The sequence below is a fragment of the Peromyscus leucopus genome, chromosome 9 (assembly GCF_004664715.2).
Source record: "Peromyscus leucopus breed LL Stock chromosome 9, UCI_PerLeu_2.1, whole genome shotgun sequence".
Taxonomy (NCBI): Eukaryota; Metazoa; Chordata; class Mammalia; order Rodentia; family Cricetidae; genus Peromyscus; species Peromyscus leucopus.
In genome coordinates this window covers 81,332,266-81,351,788 of record NC_051070.1, presented here as the reverse complement: position 1 = coordinate 81,351,788, position 19,523 = coordinate 81,332,266, and the positions used below count along the sequence as shown (strand labels likewise).

At 45.5% G+C, this 19,523-nt stretch overlaps 1 protein-coding gene across 6 annotated transcripts in view; it reads left to right on the top strand.

The window, feature by feature from the left end:
* Kat6b (lysine acetyltransferase 6B) overlaps positions 1-19,523 on the top strand; it is a 182,774-nt gene that overhangs the window by 154,330 nt on the left and 8,921 nt on the right. For all 6 annotated transcript variants that reach the window (XM_028879772.1, XM_028879769.2, XM_028879768.2 and 3 more), the window contains 2 exons: positions 18,634-18,865; positions 19,216-19,375. In XM_028879772.1, the coding sequence (XP_028735605.1) occupies positions 18,634-18,865; positions 19,216-19,375 (392 nt within the window). The remainder of the gene's footprint in view (positions 1-18,633; positions 18,866-19,215; positions 19,376-19,523) is intronic.

Here is a 19,523-nt window from a genome sequence, read left to right as displayed (position 1 = left end):
GCTTGGCCTTCCAGAGCTGGGAGCAACGTGCGTGTAGTTTTCAATTTTTTTTTTTTTAAGATTTAATTTATTTGTTATGTACAGTGTTCTGTCTGCATGTGTGTCTGCATGCCAGAAGAGGGCGCCAGATCTCATTACAGATGGTTGGGAGCCACCATGTGGTTGCCGGGAATTGAACTCAGGACCTCTGGAAGAGCTTCCAGATGCTCTTAACCTCTGAGCCATCTCTCCAGACCCCATGGTTTTCATTTTTAAACTGTAAGACTGGGACACTGGGACTCGTGTGTGTGTGTGTGTGTGTGTGTGTGTGTGTGTGTGTGTGTGTGTACACATACATGTACATACGTGTTAGGCAATGCTGATAAAAATGATTGAAAACAAAAATAATATCCAAATGCAGTTGTTATTACAAAATCATAAAAGACATTCAGTGAAATTAATTATACTTTCTTAGCTAAAACACTGAAAACCTACTAGCTAGAACTGTAGATTCTAGGGTTGACAATACAGCTCGCTCAGCAGGTAAAAGTGCTTGCTGGGTGGCCTGGATGACCTAAGTCTGGTCCCAGGAACCCAAAGGGTAAGAGGGGAACTGATTGCTGACAGCTACCTTCTGACTCCAGTACCTACGTCGGCCGACGTATACATCCACACAATGATGAGGGCGACAAAGTTATCTTAAGGGGGTGTCTTTCACGACAGAATCTCTCTGTAGTTTTGGTGTCTGTCCTGGAACTCTCTCTATACACCCTGGCTGGCCTCGAACTCACAGAGATCCACCTGCTTCTTACGAGGGCTCCTCCAGCAGTGGTGGCGCACGCCTTTAGTCCCAGCACTTAGGAGGTAGAGGCAGGTGGATCTCTGTGAGTTTAAGGCCAGCCTGGGCTACAAAGTGAGTTCCAGGACAACCAAGGCTAGTTACACAGAGAAACCCTGTCTCTAAAGACCAAAAATATTTTTATAGGAAAAAAATTATATATACATCATACACACACATTTTACACACACACACACACATATATATATATATATTCCTTTAAAAATGGCTGCTTCAGGGTGGCAGAGATGGGTCGGTGGTTATGAGCACAGGCTGTTCTTCCAGAGGACCCAGGTACAGTTCCCAGCACCCACATGTCTCTCACAAGTTTCTATAACTCTAATTCCAGGACATGCAGTACCCTCTTTTAGCCTCCTTGGGCATCAGGCACATAGTGAACAGGCATACATGGGAGCAAAACACCCATACACATAAAATAAAAATTAAGGGAACAAAAAACAAACAAACAAACCAGGCTGCTTGCCAGGCCTGGTGGCACATGTCTTTAATCCCAGTACTCAAAAGACAGAGGCAAGAAGGTCGTTGAGAGTTCGAGGCCAGCCTGGTCCATACATAAAGTTCCAGGAAAGCTAGGCTGCACACTGAGACCCTCTCAAACAAGCAAAAAGAGTAGGCTGCTGTTTTTCTAAAGAGCCTCCACAATTAATGTAGAACTTAAAAATGCTTTTAGTCAGAAATCTCAAATGATTTCAATCTTCTCTTCCCCCCGCCCCCCAGCTGAGGACCGAACCCAGGGCCTTGTGCTTGCTAGGCAAGCGCTCTACCACTGAGCTAAATCCCCAACCCTGATTTCAATCTTCAAAAAACTGATTTTATTTTTCAAATAAAGTTTAATGTTGGCTTGTCTCTTGTAAGAAGTAGGGTTTGGGGCTGGAGAGATGGCTCAGAGGTTAAGAGCACTAGCTGCTCTTCCAGAGGACCTGGGTTCAATTCCCAGGAACCACATGATGGCTCACAACCGTCTGTAATGAGATCTGGTGCCTGCAGACATACATGCAGACAGAACATTGTATACATAATAAATAAATAAGTCTTTTTTTAAAAAAATCTTAAAAAAAAAAATTAGGGGCTGGAAAGATGGCTCAAAGGAACCAGGTTCAAATCCCAGCACTCACATGGCAGCTAACAACTGTAACTCAAAGATCTGACCTGCAGACAAAACACCAGTGCACATAACATAAAAGTAAATACGCCGGGCGTTGGTGGTGCACGCCTTTTTTAATCCCAGCACTCGGGAGGCAGAGGCAGGCGGATCTCTGTGAGTTCGAGGCCAGCCTGGGCTACCAAGTGAGCTCCAAGAAAGGTGCAAAGCTACACAGAGAAACCCTGTCTCAAACAAACAAACAAAAAAAAAGTAAATAAAAATTTAAGAAGAGGGGCTGGAGAGATGGCTCAGAGGTTAAGAGCACTGACTGCTCTTCCAGAGGTCCTGAGTTCAATTCCCAGCAACCACATGGTGGCTCACAACCATCTGTAATGAGATCTGGTGCCCTCTTCTGGCCTGCAGTCATACATGCTGTATACATAATAAATATATAAATCTTTAAAAAAAAAAAAAAGCATTCTGAATTTAAAAAAAAAAAAATTAAGAAGAGGAGGAGGCGGAGCAGCTTCGTGTGTCTGTTGTAACAGGGCTGTGCGGAGCCATTCACCGGTCTCAAAGGACAAATTTGCACACGTTGTCAGAAACTGTTCCTAGCCATGCTAGGCTGTGCTGAGACACCACACTTCTCCCGTGAGGGCTTCTGGGCATCTTGCATATGTGGGTGATTTAGTCACTTTTTCATCAGTGACTCAAGAATGGGTCCCCACGGTAAGAAATAGTTGAGGTGACCAGAATTCCAATACTTGTCATCTTGTCCTGGCAGCCTTTTCTCTTTGCCCTGAGAGCCAGGTAGATTTGGCATAGTGCATGATGGGTCGTGGTCTTAAAGCTCCTACTTGGGACATATTCTCTCGTGGGTAGACTTCCAAGAAGGGATGTCACCCCAGCCGTCTGAGCCTGGGAGGCCAAATATTTCAGGGTGTGTTTAGAAGGGAGAATGGCCGACTCTAAGGATGTTGTTACATGGCTGAAAACATCCTCTGTGCAGTGTTAGTGAACTGAGTGAATGATGGTCCTGTGGGCTTCACATGTGCTACTTAGGGCAGTTTTGTTTTAATAGTTACGTTTTTAAAGTGGCACTAACCATTTTTAAAAGACAAAAAAAAAGGCTTTCAGCTGAGCAGGTAGAAAGTCTTTTGAAAGTTCCATAGATGTTATGTATATGTGTTGGGTTTTAAAATTGTCTCTCACCAAAAGAAAGCTTTCCAGAAGAGCCTGGCACTCACTGGCCCTTTATTATCTGCCACAAATGATTCCCGAATGACTGCAAGAAGAACTTGATCAGCTCACTCTCTTCTCTCGTGTGATTCTTAGGGGCACATCTCTTCCCGGGGACGCTGACCAGCCTGTCCTCTGAGGTCTGGGCCTTCTGTGGGAACTCAGGCTCTCTTTAGAGAGAGAAAGGATTGTCATCTCCACTGCCGGGCTTGGGCAGAAAGGAGAGAGGGGTGACCGAAGTCACACGTACACTCAGTCGGTTGGAGGGGCTCTTATCTTCCCCTCCCTTTCCTCTTACCAGACAGTACATTTCTTGTCGCATTTATTTTGGAAGGAAACTCCGGTGTTAGTCCTCAGACACTGTCAAGCAAGCGCTTGCCGATCCTTTTCCCTGCAGCTGCCCTCCCTGGCCAGTGCCGTCAGGGCAATCATTAAAGAAAAATAAGATGTCCTTGTCCAGAGGTGCTCTGGTCCTTCCGGCTCTGAGATAGGGACATCTCCCGTGACACTTGGGAAATCGTAGGCCCTCTGCTGTCATTGGGTTTCAGGTCCCTGGAAGACTTGTTCTGATCTGTGTAATCAGGTGTAATGACGACATTTTAATAGCTGCTGGTGTGTAATATAATAAAGAAAATGACTGTTTTTCCTTATTTTCTCATTGTAATATGTTTCACTAAAAGCCTTTGCCACTAATGTTTTAGTACGTGGAGGTGGTGTGTGATGTATTTTAGTATGATAAAGATAACATCAAGGCTGAAAATTGAGTTTGTGGTGATTTATTCAGCAGTTGACTGTTACTGAATGCATTGAAATGCATTGCATGAGGCTGTGCAGCCAATGATTTATTTATGCATCTTTTTTCAAAGAAACTAAGTTTGTCATAAATAAGAGCAAATAAATAGTTTGTATAGAATAGTTTGTATTCATTGCTTCAATGAAAACATTGTAAATATGAAACATACGGTCTGCAGTCTCATTTTTTCTGAAAGCTACTTTTTGCTTTACAGAGCTCAGAATTTTTCAGGTTTTGGCATGCAGGTGGGTTTTGTTGTCAGATCTTTGTTCAGATTGCTAAGCAGTAGGCATTTGCAGTGAGTCACGTTGGAACCCAAGACTGGACAAATTGCATTCGGATAACAAGTGAGCAACAGCCCGGTCAGGGGCAGTTGAGGGGAGCCTTGGCAATGGCGTTCTGAGGACAGGGATTTGTTCAAGGTTGAATACCCAGCCCTAAGCACAGTGCTCGTCACACAGTGGACATACAGTGAAGATCTGTCAAGGGAATAATAGAATGCCTGGCCCTCCTTTGGCTCGCTGGTAGCACCTCGCAGGTACACCCAGCTAGCTTCTGACGAAGTTAGTTCTTGATCTGAGCTTTGTGCCTGTCTTTGTCTTTTCACATGTACATCTTTGTCCCTCCTTCTACAGACATGCCTTACCTGGAGTTTGCCAGGGATGGCCTAGGTGATGCTGATGAGAGAGAGGGTAATGATGCAGTCCTTGCCATGGGGTGGGGGTGTCAGAATAGGCTTCATTTCTCGTCCCCGAAGTACTAGGTGTGAGGGGTACCCACAAGGCTCTGCAGTGGGAAACGCTTCCAACTCTCTTTCACTGGCCCAGTTAAAGCATTTATTTCTGAAGCAGTTTTCCCACTGTTAGAACAAGATCATACAAGGCTTTGTTCTTTTTTTTTTAAGGCAGGATTTCTCTGCGTAGCCCTGGTTGTCCTGGAACTTGTTCCGTAGACCAGGCTGGCCTCAAACTCAGAAATACGGGATCAAAGGCATTCGCTGCTACCAGCAAGACTTTGTTCATATTGGTTGAAATTAGTGCTCTGCCTAGTTTTGTTTCCAAGGTAACTGTTACCCTTAAATGTATTTTCCAGCTTATAAGAGAAGCAGTCAGTTTTATATAAAAAATAATAAATAAAAGCAAAAACATTTTCCTATAAAAGGATGCTTACCCCTTCAGGACAGTTCTGAATAACGCAGATATCTTCAGATAGCCAGAAGGTTTTCTTGCTTGCTGCTTTTAAAAGAAAAAATACTTGTTTTGGGAGAAAAGTTTTTCTTTATTTGCTTAGAATTGTGTTAGAGAAATACAGTTAGGGATCATATTGACATACTAAATTTGTGTTTAACATAGTTTTATGGTAATATCATACTACACTGTAATTTAACAATATAAAAACTTATTTTTATAATTATTTGAATCTTGCTTTGAATTAACATTAGAAGAACCTTTCTTCAACAAAGTGTTTTACTGTTTTTAAAGTGTATAAAAGTAATTGAGTGTATTTTAAAAATTGCTTTATTTATATAGCCACTTGTCCATATTGAAACAAATATCAGTATAGTTATGCTGTTGAAGTAACCAAAAATAGTGTTGCTAAAATTGTGAGAAAATATAATGCAGGTGGATCTAGGAACTAGGTAGAATCTTTGTGTGGATGAGTGTTCTGGGCTGGGGAGATGGCCCTTTGCTTACAGTGCCTAGTGTACTAGGCATGAGGACCTGAGCTTACTTGTCTAGCATCTCCATGAAAGCTCAGTGCAGTAGTCCACACTATGACCTCAGGGCTGGGGGAAGTGAGTTGCAAGGAGAGAGGGGTAGAGGCCTGGAGCTCACTGGCCAGGCAGCCTAGCCAAACAGGTGAGCTCAAGATTCAGCGAGTCCCTGTCTCAAAAAAAGTGAGGTAGAAGAGAGATCAAGGAAGTTGACCTATGGCTCAAAAAAAAAATTGTTCTTGTCATTCTGGGAAGTAATGAAGTAAAAATTATTAGGATCATATTAGAACTCAGGAGTTACCTTGAAAAGCCTTCTTGGCAATAAATATGTTAATAAAGATGATTATTATATATAGACTGAGACATGTCAAATTCAGAAGTAATAATGATACTGAAAACTAATCTGAACAATGAGAAGAACCAGGCCATTGTCTTGAAACTGGTAAATGCATGCCTTTCTTCTGTGAGCTGTACCACTAGGTGACCAAGTGGTACACAAGGAGAAAATGTAATAGCTTGTGCAGTCTCCTCCCGTGAGTTAATGGGTGGCTCCACACGCTGAATGTCAGTAGCTGCAAACTGCGAAAAGAGGGGCAGGCAGACAGAACCAAACTGCTGCTGCTGCTTTGGAGGAAATAACGTAGAAGAACACACTGAGCAGTAACAAGTGTGCCACTAGGGGAACCCCAAGATCAAGAACAGATGGGGGGCGGGGGAAATGGAGTAGAAGGAGAGGTCCACACATGAAAAGAAATTAAGTTTTTTCTTAATGGACAAAACTGTATTAGCACCTGGATATTTTGGTGGTGAAAGTATAATAATAATAGGGGCTAGAGAGATGCCTCAGTGGTTAGTAGCACTGGCTTCTTTTCCATAGGACACAGGTTCAATTCCCAGCTCCCACATGGTGGCTCACAACCATGACTCATAACTCCAGTTCCAGGGGGTCCAGAGCCCTCCTGGCCTCTGGGCACCAGGCATGCAGGTGGTACACAGACTTCCATGCAAGCAAACTCTTCATAAAATAGGTTATTATGAATAATAACCTATCAGGGATTGCCAGAAAAAGCCCTGATAATGGTTCCTTATGAGAGAGAGAAGAGAGATTGCTTGGGACAAGCAAGGTTTCCTGGCGGTGGTCAGCAAATTCTGTCATGGTCCAAGGTGATAGTTCCAAGGACAGTTGTCATGTGGTAATCCACTCAGTTGTACATTGTGTGTGCTTTTCTGTGTTTGTGGGGCATGTTTTGTTTTAAGCCATTGTTTTAATGTGGGAGGTCACACGTCCTATAGCATCTGTTTGATGGCTGTGACTCTTAAAACTGGACAGCCTTTTATATTTATTGGTGGTATTACATCAGGGGTGTTGTAAAGAGAGAGACTTTTTCACCTTCACTGCTTTACAGAAGAAGTGTTAAGTGTGTAAGTGCTTGGTGCTTGGCATCTGCTTCCTGTCAGCCTTTGCACAGCTGTTTGTATAAGTGTGAAGCGGGTGTACCAAACATCACTGGACTCAGATCCTCAGGGCTCAATTTCTTAGAAGAGATGGCCTTCCATAACTTGTGCTTCTGCCCTTGAATATAATTGAAGGGTGAAGAGTGATGACATGGGAGATTTGGACGAGAAATATTTATATGGGGGCCTGAGAGATGGCTCCTCTCCCACAGGACTGGGGTTTGGTTCCCAGAATCCACATGCGACTCACAGCCATCTGTGACTCCAGTTCCAGGGGATCCATTCTCCCTCTTTTGGCCTCCATAGGCAGCAGGCACTCACAAGGTGCACAGACATTGCATGTAGGCAAAACATAAGAAATAATTAAAACAACTTTAAAATGTAAGTGATAATAAAGAAATGTTTGTACAACGGGGTGGGCTGGAGGGAAACTCCATACCTGAGGCCAGAGAGATGAAGAGGCATTGCAGCCTTAGGGTTGGTGCTCTGTTCACTTTCTGTTTCTTAATATCCAGACGTAACAAATATCCTCCTGGCAGACAGACACTGCAAGAGTGAATAGGAATTCCCTTTCCTCCTCCTAGGATGCCGGGTCCAGTGCACTTGTGAAATCTGGGCATTTAGTACATGGTGCTTCCAGAAGAGAAAATGGGAAAGAAAAGGGTTCAGTTGCCAAAATGAAGCTGAGCCGGGTGAGAGCACACCCAGAGTTGGCCTGTAGCTTGTATCTGTGCACGCGTGTGTGCTCACACACACACATGCTCACACACAGAAGATGGCCTTCTGTTCTTCAGTCTAAAGTCCTGCTCTGTGCTTTGCCCCACTGCTGGATCTTTCTCCATGAAGTCAAGCAAGTTAATAATGGTTTTCCTACCACAGCAGAAGGTTCATCAGAAGACTCTGCCAGCCTGCCTTCCACCCTGCCGCTTTTCAGTTGTCTCTGGTTAAAGCTTACAGACCATAGCAAGTGTTTTTAGCGGAGAGAGAAGAGGGATTGCTTGTGAGTTTGTTTTAAATGTCATTTAGAATGCTAACAGTTTAGATAGCTCTTTCCTGAAGAGAAGTCATCAGGTTTCAGTACTACTGGGAGCTTTTCAGAGAATTTTCTTTGAAATACCTTCCTGCCAAGTTTTCATAAATTAACTTGCTTTGACCTCATCAGACATAATTAAATAGCTGCTAACCGGTTAAAGCCAAGGAAACGGTGATTGCGGGTCTCAGTCTCCGTTTCTCTGCAGATTGCACGGGAAGTTTGTTTCTGTTCTGCAGCAGGGTAATTACAAGAGACAGTTACATAATTTACAGTTCAGTGTCCCTGTCCATAATCACACACTCCCACCTTGGCATACATACACTCCTGAGATTGCCACTGCCCTTTGACTTGTAAATGGGGATTGTCATGTGATCATTGACAGTATAGCATTGAATTGAGTTCTCAGTAATGAAACTTCAGCTATAGCCATTACTGTGTGTTTGAGTTCTTGTTGTTTACATGGTTTGTGGCTCTTGGATTTAACAGTTGCCTGGTAGTGAACAAATTAAACTCGCTGAGCTTTGTCTCTAGTTAAATCTGGAGAGCGGAGTCGGGCAGCCTAATCAGAACAGTGCCTACTGTGTGTGCACTCAGGTACTCAGCCCCCGAAACCTTCACGGTGCATTCCGGTAAAGTTGGAGACGTGGGGATTAACAGTGACTACACAATATAAAGACTCATGGGAATGATAATTATGATATTGTGGCTGATGCTATGCTCATATTAATATGTTGTTATGATACTGCTGTTACTCAACTCTAGCTGCTTCCAGCTTTAGCATCAATCTGAACAGCAGACAGAATTGTGTCTCATTCAAAGGACTCAGACAAATGTACTGTCTGCAAGCTTGAAGATGAGTCATCAATGTCTTTTAATACTGCCAGTAATAGGCTGGGCACAGAGGCACACACTAATGCCAGTGCACTGAAGGCTGAGACTGTTCCATAGCAAGATCCTGTCTTTAAAAAATAAATCCTTACACTTGGGAGATGCAGACAGGTGAATCTCTGTAAGTTGGAGGCCAGTCTGGTCTACAAAGCAAGTTCCAGGCCAGCTAGGGCCACATAGTGATACCTTGTCTCAAAAGATATAATAATAATAATAATAATAATAATAATAATAATAATAATAAAAAATCCTTGTTATTGCTTCAGCTATACATGTAACTGAAAACCCTGCTAGTGTGATATTGCATATATTCTTGTTTCTCCCACTGCTATATCTAACACAGCCAGACTAAACTTAAATTCCTCCAGGACCAAAGCCACTGGCAAGTCAGCCAATCACTGAACTGCATGTCCTACCCTCCCCTGGTTCTCACACCCAGCTTACACTCTCACATCAGCAGTGGGCCGCACCGCAACCCTGACACAGATGTGTATTGCCTCAAACTATGTTCAAAGCCTTGAGAGGTAACTGAGGGGGGGTGGAAGCATTTGCTCAGCTGGCCTGGGCACACCAAGGATGTTCCTGAGCCTTCCATCTTAAACAGTTCATTGGTCAGATCAGAGGAGGGCCTGGGCTTGGATTTTAGAAAGTTGTCTCAAAGGCTGACAACTCCTTCTTGAGATGTACTTTGTTTGAAAACAAAGGGAAAATGGAAAGAGATTTGTTCTCCCACTTCTCCCGAGCAGCATTGTATACAGTCTGTGTTTGCCAAGTGAAAGCTCAGTTTCCAGATCTGGGTGCTGGTGTGTGTGTACACATACGTGCGCACACACAGTATATTTGGAGGGTCACGAAAGAGAGGAATGTGGATGGAGAAAAAGAAATCGAGTTACACTTCTAACTTCCAGCCACCTTGTCTTCTAGAACCTGGGTTTTGTTTCTGTGGTGTTGGGCGCTGAACCTAGCTTTGCACATGCTAGGTTAACACTCTCCACTGAACTACATCCCCACTCCAACACCCCCCTTTTTACTACTGATAGCAATAAATTGCCCAGGCTGGCCTTGAACTTTCAATCCTCCTTCCATAACTTCCTCAATTGCTAGGGTGTACAGGCTGTGCCACCAGGCTGGCTCCTGAGCCTGATTCAGAAACAGTGCCAGCATCTGAGATGCTTAGGTACTGAACTCAACTAGCTCAGCTGCCCCTATAGAGGTTTAGGCCTATAAAAGTGGCCAAAGGGAAGTCCAACTTTGCTTTTAGTGGTGGTATTTATAGGTCCATTGAGTTGTGATCTTTCGGCACCAAGATGGTGTCCTGGGTGTTGTGCCGTAGGTGCTGACAGGGTGTGCCTCACACCACGTGTGAGAGCTCAGTGGAGAATTGGAAATCATGTAGCTGTTCAGTAGGAAAGGCTCGTCAGGATTTTGTACTTACATGTGACAATTTTGTTTAGGTTTCAGTTTGGGTAGCAATCCCAGGTGGGTGGAGAACAGCAATTTAGGATCCTGTTTTGCTAATAAATACACACACATATATATAAAATATTTCTTCAAATAGTCTCTAGTGTGATAAAAAAAAGTTTCTAAGTGGATAAGTTTAAAATGTTAGATTACTTCTTAACTTTTGTTTTTATAAACTTTTGCTCCTCCTAAGATATTTTAGAATTTAAAATAACGTTGTTGCATTTACTGTATGGGGGTGTGTGTGCATGCCTGTGTCATGGTGCCCATGTGGAGTCAGAGGGCAGTTTGTGGAAGTCAGTTCTCTCCTACCGCGTGGGGACCAGGGATTCAGCTCAAGTTGTCAGCAAGAACTTTGACCTGCAGAACTTAAGCAGCATTTCCCATTCCTGTCAAAAGCTGCGGCTCCAGCTCCTAGTGTTCTTCCATCTCCCCCAGAAATGGCTCTGAGGGACAGATCAGTTTGACTGATATTTGGGAAAGGTAGTTGGCTGTGTGAACAATTTGGTTACTTGCAAAATATGTTTATGTCAACATTTTACTTTTTTTTCAATTCTAAGCGTTTTAAAAATCTTGATTTTAGTTTGGTCATGTGATGTTGGCAGAGTATTCATCTCTCATTCTACACCGTTTTGTCCTGTATCCCAGGGCCTTATTTCCCTAACAAGGAATTATATATTGGATTATAGATTGGATTCATTTCATGATTGATCATCTCAGGAAAATAAAAGTTCTCTCATCCACTGACAGGATCTAGCTGGTAGTGTCACACCTTACACTAACAAACTGTCCTAGTTAGCTTCAGCTGTCAGCGTGACACAGCTGAGAAAGATTAGCTCGGCCTGTGGCCCTGTCTGTGAGGGATTGTCTTGATCAATGACAGAGGTTGGAGGGCCCAGCCCAGTGTGGGCAGCACCACCCCTACACAGGTTTTATAAGAAAGGTAGTTTAGCAGCCACATACAGTGGCGCACACCTTTAATCCCAGCACTTGGGAGGCAAAGGCAGGAGGATCGCTGTGAGTGCGAAGCCAGCCTGGTCTATAGACATAATGACCTCTAGGATAGCCAGGACTACATGGAGAGACCCTGTCTCAAAAAATTTAGAAAGAAGAAAGCTAGCTGAGCATGACCCGGAATGAGCCAGTGAGCAGCATTTCACCAGTGGTTTCGGGTTCAGTTCCTGTCCTGACTTGCCTCAGATAAACCTTTTCCTAGAATGCAAGCCATATAAACCCCTCTTTCCCTGAGTTGCTTTTGTTAGAGTGTTTTGTCACAGCCACAGAAAGGGAAACTAGGAGACCACCAGCCCTCAGTTGGGTTCAACTGAAAGAGGCCCATGAAATGCATCCTGCTCGCCCTCTTCCTGGGTGACGCTTTACCTTCTGCTCAAGTCTCTCACTAGACAACCTTGCCACCACCTTTGGCAGGGGGTTGATGCTGTACCCCTTTAAGATTCTGGCTTAAGGGCAGTCCTCAAGACTTTTACTTAATAGTATCTGAAATCAAGCTGTCCTGAGATAAACAAGAGTTGAGTGACATGAATTTTTTTTTTAATACACCTGGAAGTGACTCTACTGTCCAACTGTGGATGAGACCCATAGCTAGACCAAAGGCCAGGGAAGGGAGCTGGGGAGACCTCTCATTCCACTGGGTGATCAGGTACAAGACGGTGTTGGCTCATCTTTGTTATGGGGCTTTGTCATGGGGATTTGTCTCTGGCTGCTTCGTGCAGCAGATACTGCCTGGCCATCAACTCAGCTGCACGTCACACATGGGCAGCACCCTCCGTGATAGGTACTGCAGAGGGAGGAGAGGCCCTTTGCCGGCCATCTGTGAGTGGGTGGCCAAACACCTCTTCCCTTGGTACTGATGCAGATTGACAACACCTTCAAGAGTGTCCACAAACTTTTGGACAAACCCCAGCATGGTCTGTAGGCTTGAACACATATACTACAGGGCACCAGGAAGTCACGTCTCCAGTATAAGCCTCCCTTTGGGAGGAACTTGAAGAAGACCATTCCTCTCTGGAATAGTTGTTGGGCAGTAGGGATACTCAGTAAGGAAACCAGTAGCCTCTTTGCATGTAACTGAGGAAGAAGACCTTAGCGCTGGAGTGGTATGTAGGAAGCTAGTGCATCTTTGAGAAAAGATGAGTGAGAGTATGACTTAAAGAAACAGCCTGAGATGTGACCCAGGGCAGCCAACAGACCTTGCCCAAAGACATGCTGTCTCTACTCCCTCGCCTTCCCTGGCTCGGGCCATTTCCCAGGACACACTTGAGCCTTGTAGAATATGTGAGTCTTTGTTATATTTGTCTGGGGACAGCTCATGGTCCTGCTGAAGCCTGAGGCCATCATTGTGTTTGTGGTTTCACGGGCTAGTTGTTTCTTCAGGGTCGTCATTGAAGTTAAGTACTTGACAACCGAAAGGAATTGGGGTGCAGACGATGTTTGCCGGGAATTTTCAGTAACTAACTTCTTGAGATTGTTTCTGAGGCCAAAGGGGGAGGGCTTCTTTAATTAAATTTGTATTTTGGGTGGTGGGAAACTTAAGACAGTAGGCTGGTCTTCGGGCATCTCAAGCAAATATAGCCACAGGAAGGAGGCTCATCTCTGTCAGGCCCGAAGAGCAATTTGACTGCTTTCTGTCCACATTTTCTTTATTTCCCCTGTTTGGGGTTTTTAATCATCTAAATGATCGCCTCTAGATTGTATTCATTCATTATGGTGAATAACACTTAATAGCTCATCTTTAAGGCCAGCACTATCTGTGTGCTTTTTATTAACCCTTGTAATGCTTCCAGTAACTTGAAGGGACAAATGTGATTATTAGCGGCCTAGTCTGAGTGAGGACTCAGACCTACTCAGAGATTAAATCAATGTCTGTGGGTCACATAGCTGCGACATGGTGGGTCCTGAAGTCGTCCACTGCAGTGTTGGTGGCTCCAGAGCCTGTGTGCCTGGCTCCTTGTGAGCTGCCGCTGTCTATTCCATAGATGACAGTCTGAAGTTCTCATGGTCCTGACCCAGCTTTGAAAAGTTCTCACTTTTCATATAATACAGGTGGTCTCAAAGTACAGTCCAGGCAGTCCACAGTGCCATAAACATATCAAAGTGACGTCACTTTCCCCTTTAACTCTTCTTTATTCATGACTATAAAGTGGAATTTTCCAGATCTGACATGACCCGTGATAAACACAACAGATTAAGGACCAAAGTAGACATTGACTAGAATGTAAGAATGTAAAGCAAGCCTTCGCCTCACTATTTTGTTTATATTTTAGAAAATACAGGGAAGGGTTTTTTTTATTATCTAAAATTATAGTAACATCATAAGGTTTATTGCTGTTTTAAAATTAATAAATGTCACTTCTCAGTATAACCGACAGATATTGTCTTTATAAACAAAAGCTCTTTGGAGTCTTAAATAAGGGTTTAAAATACAAAGTCCTGAAGCCAAGCCAGATAGATGTCTTAGAACCACTGATTTAGAGTATACCAACCCCGGCTGCGAGTGTATCTCTGTGGTGGGAGACCTGGTTAGAGATGCGTGCCCTAGGGCTCCCTCGGGACCTTCCAAGTTGGAATTCCTGTTGTAGCAGAGTTGTTGGCCTTGTAGTAACACCCAGGCATAGAATGGAGCAATCAGCCACTCGGTGGCGGCCTGGAGGGCTTTAAAAACCCCTTCTGTTCTGTTCATCCATCCCATTGTGCAGCAGTGTCTCTCCACTTCACAAGCCTGTTCCCTCGAAGCTCCAGAGTGGTCCTCAAGGACATTGACCTTGACTCACCTTGGGGCCTAGTGAAAGCACAGGGCTGCTGCCTCTAGAGATTCAGATTTGTAGCTGCAGGGCAGCGGCTGAGAGCTGCTAGTCTAGTGGTTGCTGGGTGTTTAGTCCGGTTGTTACATAGTTACATAGGCCCACAGACTCATGCCCTGAATTTAAACAGAGTATGGGCAGCCAGCCCCTCATCCATCCCAGTGCTGCTAGCCCAGGAAGCAAATAACAGACGGCATGGGCCCTGGGCTGCCACCTCCGAGGAGCTGCGTGGCTGAAGGCGTCCGGGTTCCTCCTCTCTAAGTGGCCATAAGCCCATGGCCTGGCGTCAGTTCCCAGGCCTGCAGAGGCCAGGCTATCTTCGGATGTGGGCCTCTCAGTGGAGCCTGCTAAACTAAACAGGTGTTTGGGGGAAGGGGTGTAATCCTCGGAGATTATCTTCCCTAAAAGCTGCTGAAGACTCGGAATTCACATAATCCAGACAGATGGCAGTTGGGGTTGAGCAGCTAGCCAAAGTTTATACTTCCGTGTCTGGGGAAGTTCAGATGGTTTGGAATCAGCTGACAGATGGAAGTGCAGAGATGATGGGTGGGTGACACTGTTGGTGACGGACCTTCATCTCTGTCACACGCGCCCTTGCCTGAGAACACGTTTACTCCTGCTCCACTGGGTCATCCTGAATGGTGCTTGTTCACAAGGAGGGAGTTTTCACAGAAAATGACCGTTAGCGTTGCATGCTGAGGATCCAGTTGATTTTCATTTATTCATGTCTGCGGAACAAACTTTGACCTCAACAGTTACTTCCTTAAAGTGGATCTATCCTGCTTCCCTAGAGGCGGTTAGTTAATCATTCGAGTCTCGGATCAGGGCCGGGTAAGGTGACAGTTGTCACTTGAGGCCATCCTCAGCAGAGGCGGGGCTGGGGCCGCACTGGCCCTGAGCTCGCTCGGAAGCACCCCGCAGCGCTCACTTGGCCTTCAAGAGGGTGGTCTCTTGAAGTAAGCTTGTAAGATGTACACTGGCGCTCAGACCTCACCTTTCCCGTTCAGCAGCTCCAGCGGAGCAGAGAGTCCGGTTGTGCTGTGTGAGGACAGCGAATGTACGTAAGGCTCGCTCAGTTTTCAGTGACAAAGCCCCCACTCATGAGTGAGTGCTGTTCACCAGCACCTTGGCTCACGGCCGAGTTGAGGGGACTTATTTCACCGGCGGTTAATCACACGGCAGCACTGGGGTTTGCCTTCCACACACCACTTTGTTTTCCATCGGAGGCAGGAGGTTTCCCGGGGTAGTTGGCGGTTTCTGATTGAAAGTACCCTGCGTTAAGGAGAGGTGTTAGCACGCCGTGGGAATCTATTCACCAGGGGTGTATTGTACTTGTTTCAGATGCTTCAGGACAATACACCGGCTTCCAAGATAAGTGCTTTTTATTTCCCTGCATCTTAGATCAATTATTTGGAATCTTTTTGGTAAGTTAAATTCAAGAGCTTAAAACCATCACATCTCTGTAATTACTTAATAAGTCAAATGTTCTTACCAAAAATTGTTGTGTCTGCTCTATATTGTCACTGTGCTTTGAAGAGCCGAGAAGAAGTAGGAAGGAACTAGAGGGGGCAAGAAGCCCCTTACTTGACACCCCATGTTGTGAAGGTAGTTCAGTGCCAGCAGCTCAGCCCCCTCCAGGCGAGTGCCCACCGCCACCACCGCCACCACCGCCACCACTGCCACCGCAGATGACACGTAGAGTCTGTCTTCTGTCAATCAGTGCACAACTGGTAGGCGCGACCCCTTTCTTAACGGCGTAGATTATCATTCTGCATGGGATTTCACTCAACTAATAAGAAGTAAGGAATTTATTCATGGTCATTTTGATTGTTCCTGGTGGACTCTGCTTAACATCAGAACATCCTCCTCCAGGGGGAGATTTTATCCACTTCCAAGTGGCTCTTTGCAGAAGTGCCATTTTCTTCCCGCTGGCTCTAAGTTCCTTGAGGGTCTCTAGATTCCCAGAGGAGGGGGAGACACTTGCTGCGGGCAGTGCCTGGTACCTTGGGGCATTGGCTTTGTGTGGTGTGTGCTGTTGGTACATGTCATCCCTGCAATGCGAGTGGAAGGTTCTGACTGCAGGGTGGGTTTCCGGTTGTTTGTCCTCAGCATCCTGAGATGCTTGCCTGTTCCCTGCCTCCTCTCAGCCTTTGCTTGCACAGCAGGAGGGTGTTTGCTGAGAAAGACCAGTGGGCTCAGGACCTAGCACACATTAGAGCTTGTTACCCTGGACTCATGGAGGAGCAGTGTCAATCATAGGCTACAGTCAAGGGTTTCCGGAAGTGTCCAAGGAAACAGCCTTTTGACTGGTGCTGAAAGGTTTATACTCCCATGCTCCCCAGGGGCCCAAGTCACCTGGTGCAAGGACAGGAACAGCTAGGTGAAGTGGAGGGAGGTTGGGAGTGTGGGAACAAAGAACACATGCTTCCTGGGGAGGGTAGCCCTGTGTAGGAGCGTAGGCAGGCAGGCAGGCAGGGCGAGCTGAGGTGCCACAGCCTTCTGCTCTGCCCAGACCTTTCTCCTGGGCCACATCACATCTCTACCTTCAACAATGGGCTTCACAGGAACCCACGAGGGCCTGGGAACTTGCACAGTCACTGCAGGAAACTTTTAATTGTGGGATCTCATGGACAAGGGGACAGTTCTCATCCATGGTCCCATGGTGTCACACACACCCCCATACACAAGCACAGGAGTACAGACCTGGGGTCCCCGGCTGACTAAACAAATTCTCAGAATGTGGCAAGCACTTAGAAAGCAGGAGATGGATGTGCCAATTATCCGTGTTCTGAGGTTTGGGCTGCCTTGGCTCTTCTGGCGACGAAGCGCTCCTCCCCATGTTGACAGTGTTGATGTGGGCTGGCTTCAGTGCAGCAGCCATCTATGTCCGCAGTCCTGACACCGCTGTGGGAGAAAGGCTGAGGCTGGAGCAGGGATGATGATGATGATGATGCGTCGACGGTGCTTTGACTGCGAACTCTGAGGCCTGTTTGCATTCCGTCAGATGCTTTGCACGGACACGTGACCAGAGGCGTTAACGCCAAATCTCTTAGGCGAACCCCGATGTTTATTTTATCTCTATTCTCTATGATGACATTCAGGGTAAAGCCATCAAGATGCAGAATGCTGTTGAGGTAGTATATCTTGTTCTGGGTTTCTGCATTATTTGCAGTGGGTTTTGAGAAACAGGAAAAATGGATCAGAGGCATTGATTTCTCTTTGCAACAACAACAAAAACCTAAAACAGAATTCTTTCAAGTGCAGCCATTTTGGAAATGTAGATAAAGAAGAGAGAGCTGAAGATTTGGGTGGTTATAGAGCAGCCTGGTGGTAATTGCTGCCACCTACTGTATGTGGTCGATGTTTGTTTAAATCCGGGAAGTTCACGAAGGTGAGGCTCTTGAAATAATTAGAGCAAAGAAGACATCATTACTTGACAGACAGCGTTTCTTCTTTACTCCGTAAGTGGCTCTTAATTACTGAGACAGCCGCCAGCTTTCATTCATTTCCTCCAAGTGGGCTTGAAGTTTTCTCATTTCAAGAGTTCCTTTGCCAGAGAGCCCGTATCTAGCGTTCAAGCTCCCGTGTGCTCGGGGTTTTCAGTATACACATGGAACAGTGTGCTTCAAAGTTTGGGTTTTCTTTTTCCGTGTATTTTATTTGTAATTTGTAGGTGCAGCATTTTGGGGTTGGTTTATAAGTTAACTTTCATGAAAAGGACAAAAACAGAGCTCGCAAAGCAGATGGGAGTTGCCACCATTAACTTGAAAGACGATGTTTTATTAGTCCTGTAACAGCTCAGATTAGTCGGCTGGTTAAATGGAACAAGCAATACAGACTGTGTTTGCCAAAGTCCTTCTCTTTTATTAAGCCCCAGCTGTCAGAGGGTCATCGGGTCCGCCTGTGGAGAACAACCCGCCCAGTAATGCTGGGGTGGTCCCTCCACAGGATTCCTGAGTGCCTGACATTGAGTATGGGGAAGAATTTCAAGCTTGCAGGAGATTTGTGTGTTGAGACTCACCAGAAGTCATGTCTTTAGTCTTAGCTTTCAGTCTCTGACATACACCACCATGTATGTCTGCTGCCGCCAGCTGTGTGGGAATTGGCTTATGGTGCCACCATAAAGATTGACAAGCAGAAATTTGACGAGGTGACATCACAGTAATTGGAAGAGGCGACATGCTTGACAGGATGCACTTCACCTGTGTGATGCTTTCACCCTGCCATTATTGTACGATTTCTAGAGGCTCCTGGACCTGGCTCTGGAAACACTCACAATGACTGGAGTTTTGCTTCTTCTGCCCTAGGCTATTTGCTTTCTAGAAGAGAGGGCCAAGCAGGGTCTCCTGAAAAGCCACTTTCCGATCTTGGCCGTCTCTCCTACCTGGCCTACTGGAAAAGTGTCATCCTGGAATATCTCTACCACCACCACGAGAGACACATTAGCATCAAGGCCATCAGCAGAGCTACAGGCATGTGCCCACACGACATCGCCACCACTCTGCAGCACCTCCACATGATCGACAGGCGAGAGGGCAGGTGAGCGCCGTGGTCTGGGGAGGTGAGGCCCTCCCACGCACTTTGCTTTGTGTTTTAACACAGGCTCTCAAGATGTAACCCAGGCAGGCGTCAAACTCATGGTGATCCTCCTGCCTCTGCTTCCTGAATGCTGGGATTACAGCTATGTGCCAGCTAACCCTGAGTTGTTTGGTTTTGTTTTTGTTTTTTTAGACAAGATCTCAGTATGTCACCCTGGCTGGTCTAAAACTATGTAGACCAGGCTGACCTCTGGCCTCTGCCTCCCAAGTGCTGGGGTTAAAGCTGTGGGCCACCACAGCCAGCTAGCTGTCGACTTTTTAATTCACTTTGTCTTCCTTGCTGTGTTACAGGTTTGTGATCATTAGAAGGGAAAAGTTGATATTGGGCCACATGGAAAAGCTGAGAAACTGTTCCAGAACTAATGAACTTGATCCAGAGAGTCTGAGGTGGACCCCCATTTTAATTTCGAATGCTGTGGTTTCTGAAGAAGAGCGGGAAGCTGAAAAGGAGGTAATGGTGTGCTCTAGCATCCTGAATTGGGACTTCAGTCTTGCAGCTTACTTAAGCTAAGTCATTAGCATCATCGTAAAAGCTTGGTTATATAGACAGAGCTTCTGAAATGATAAAGCACTAATTTATCCCAACTGAGAAGACATGA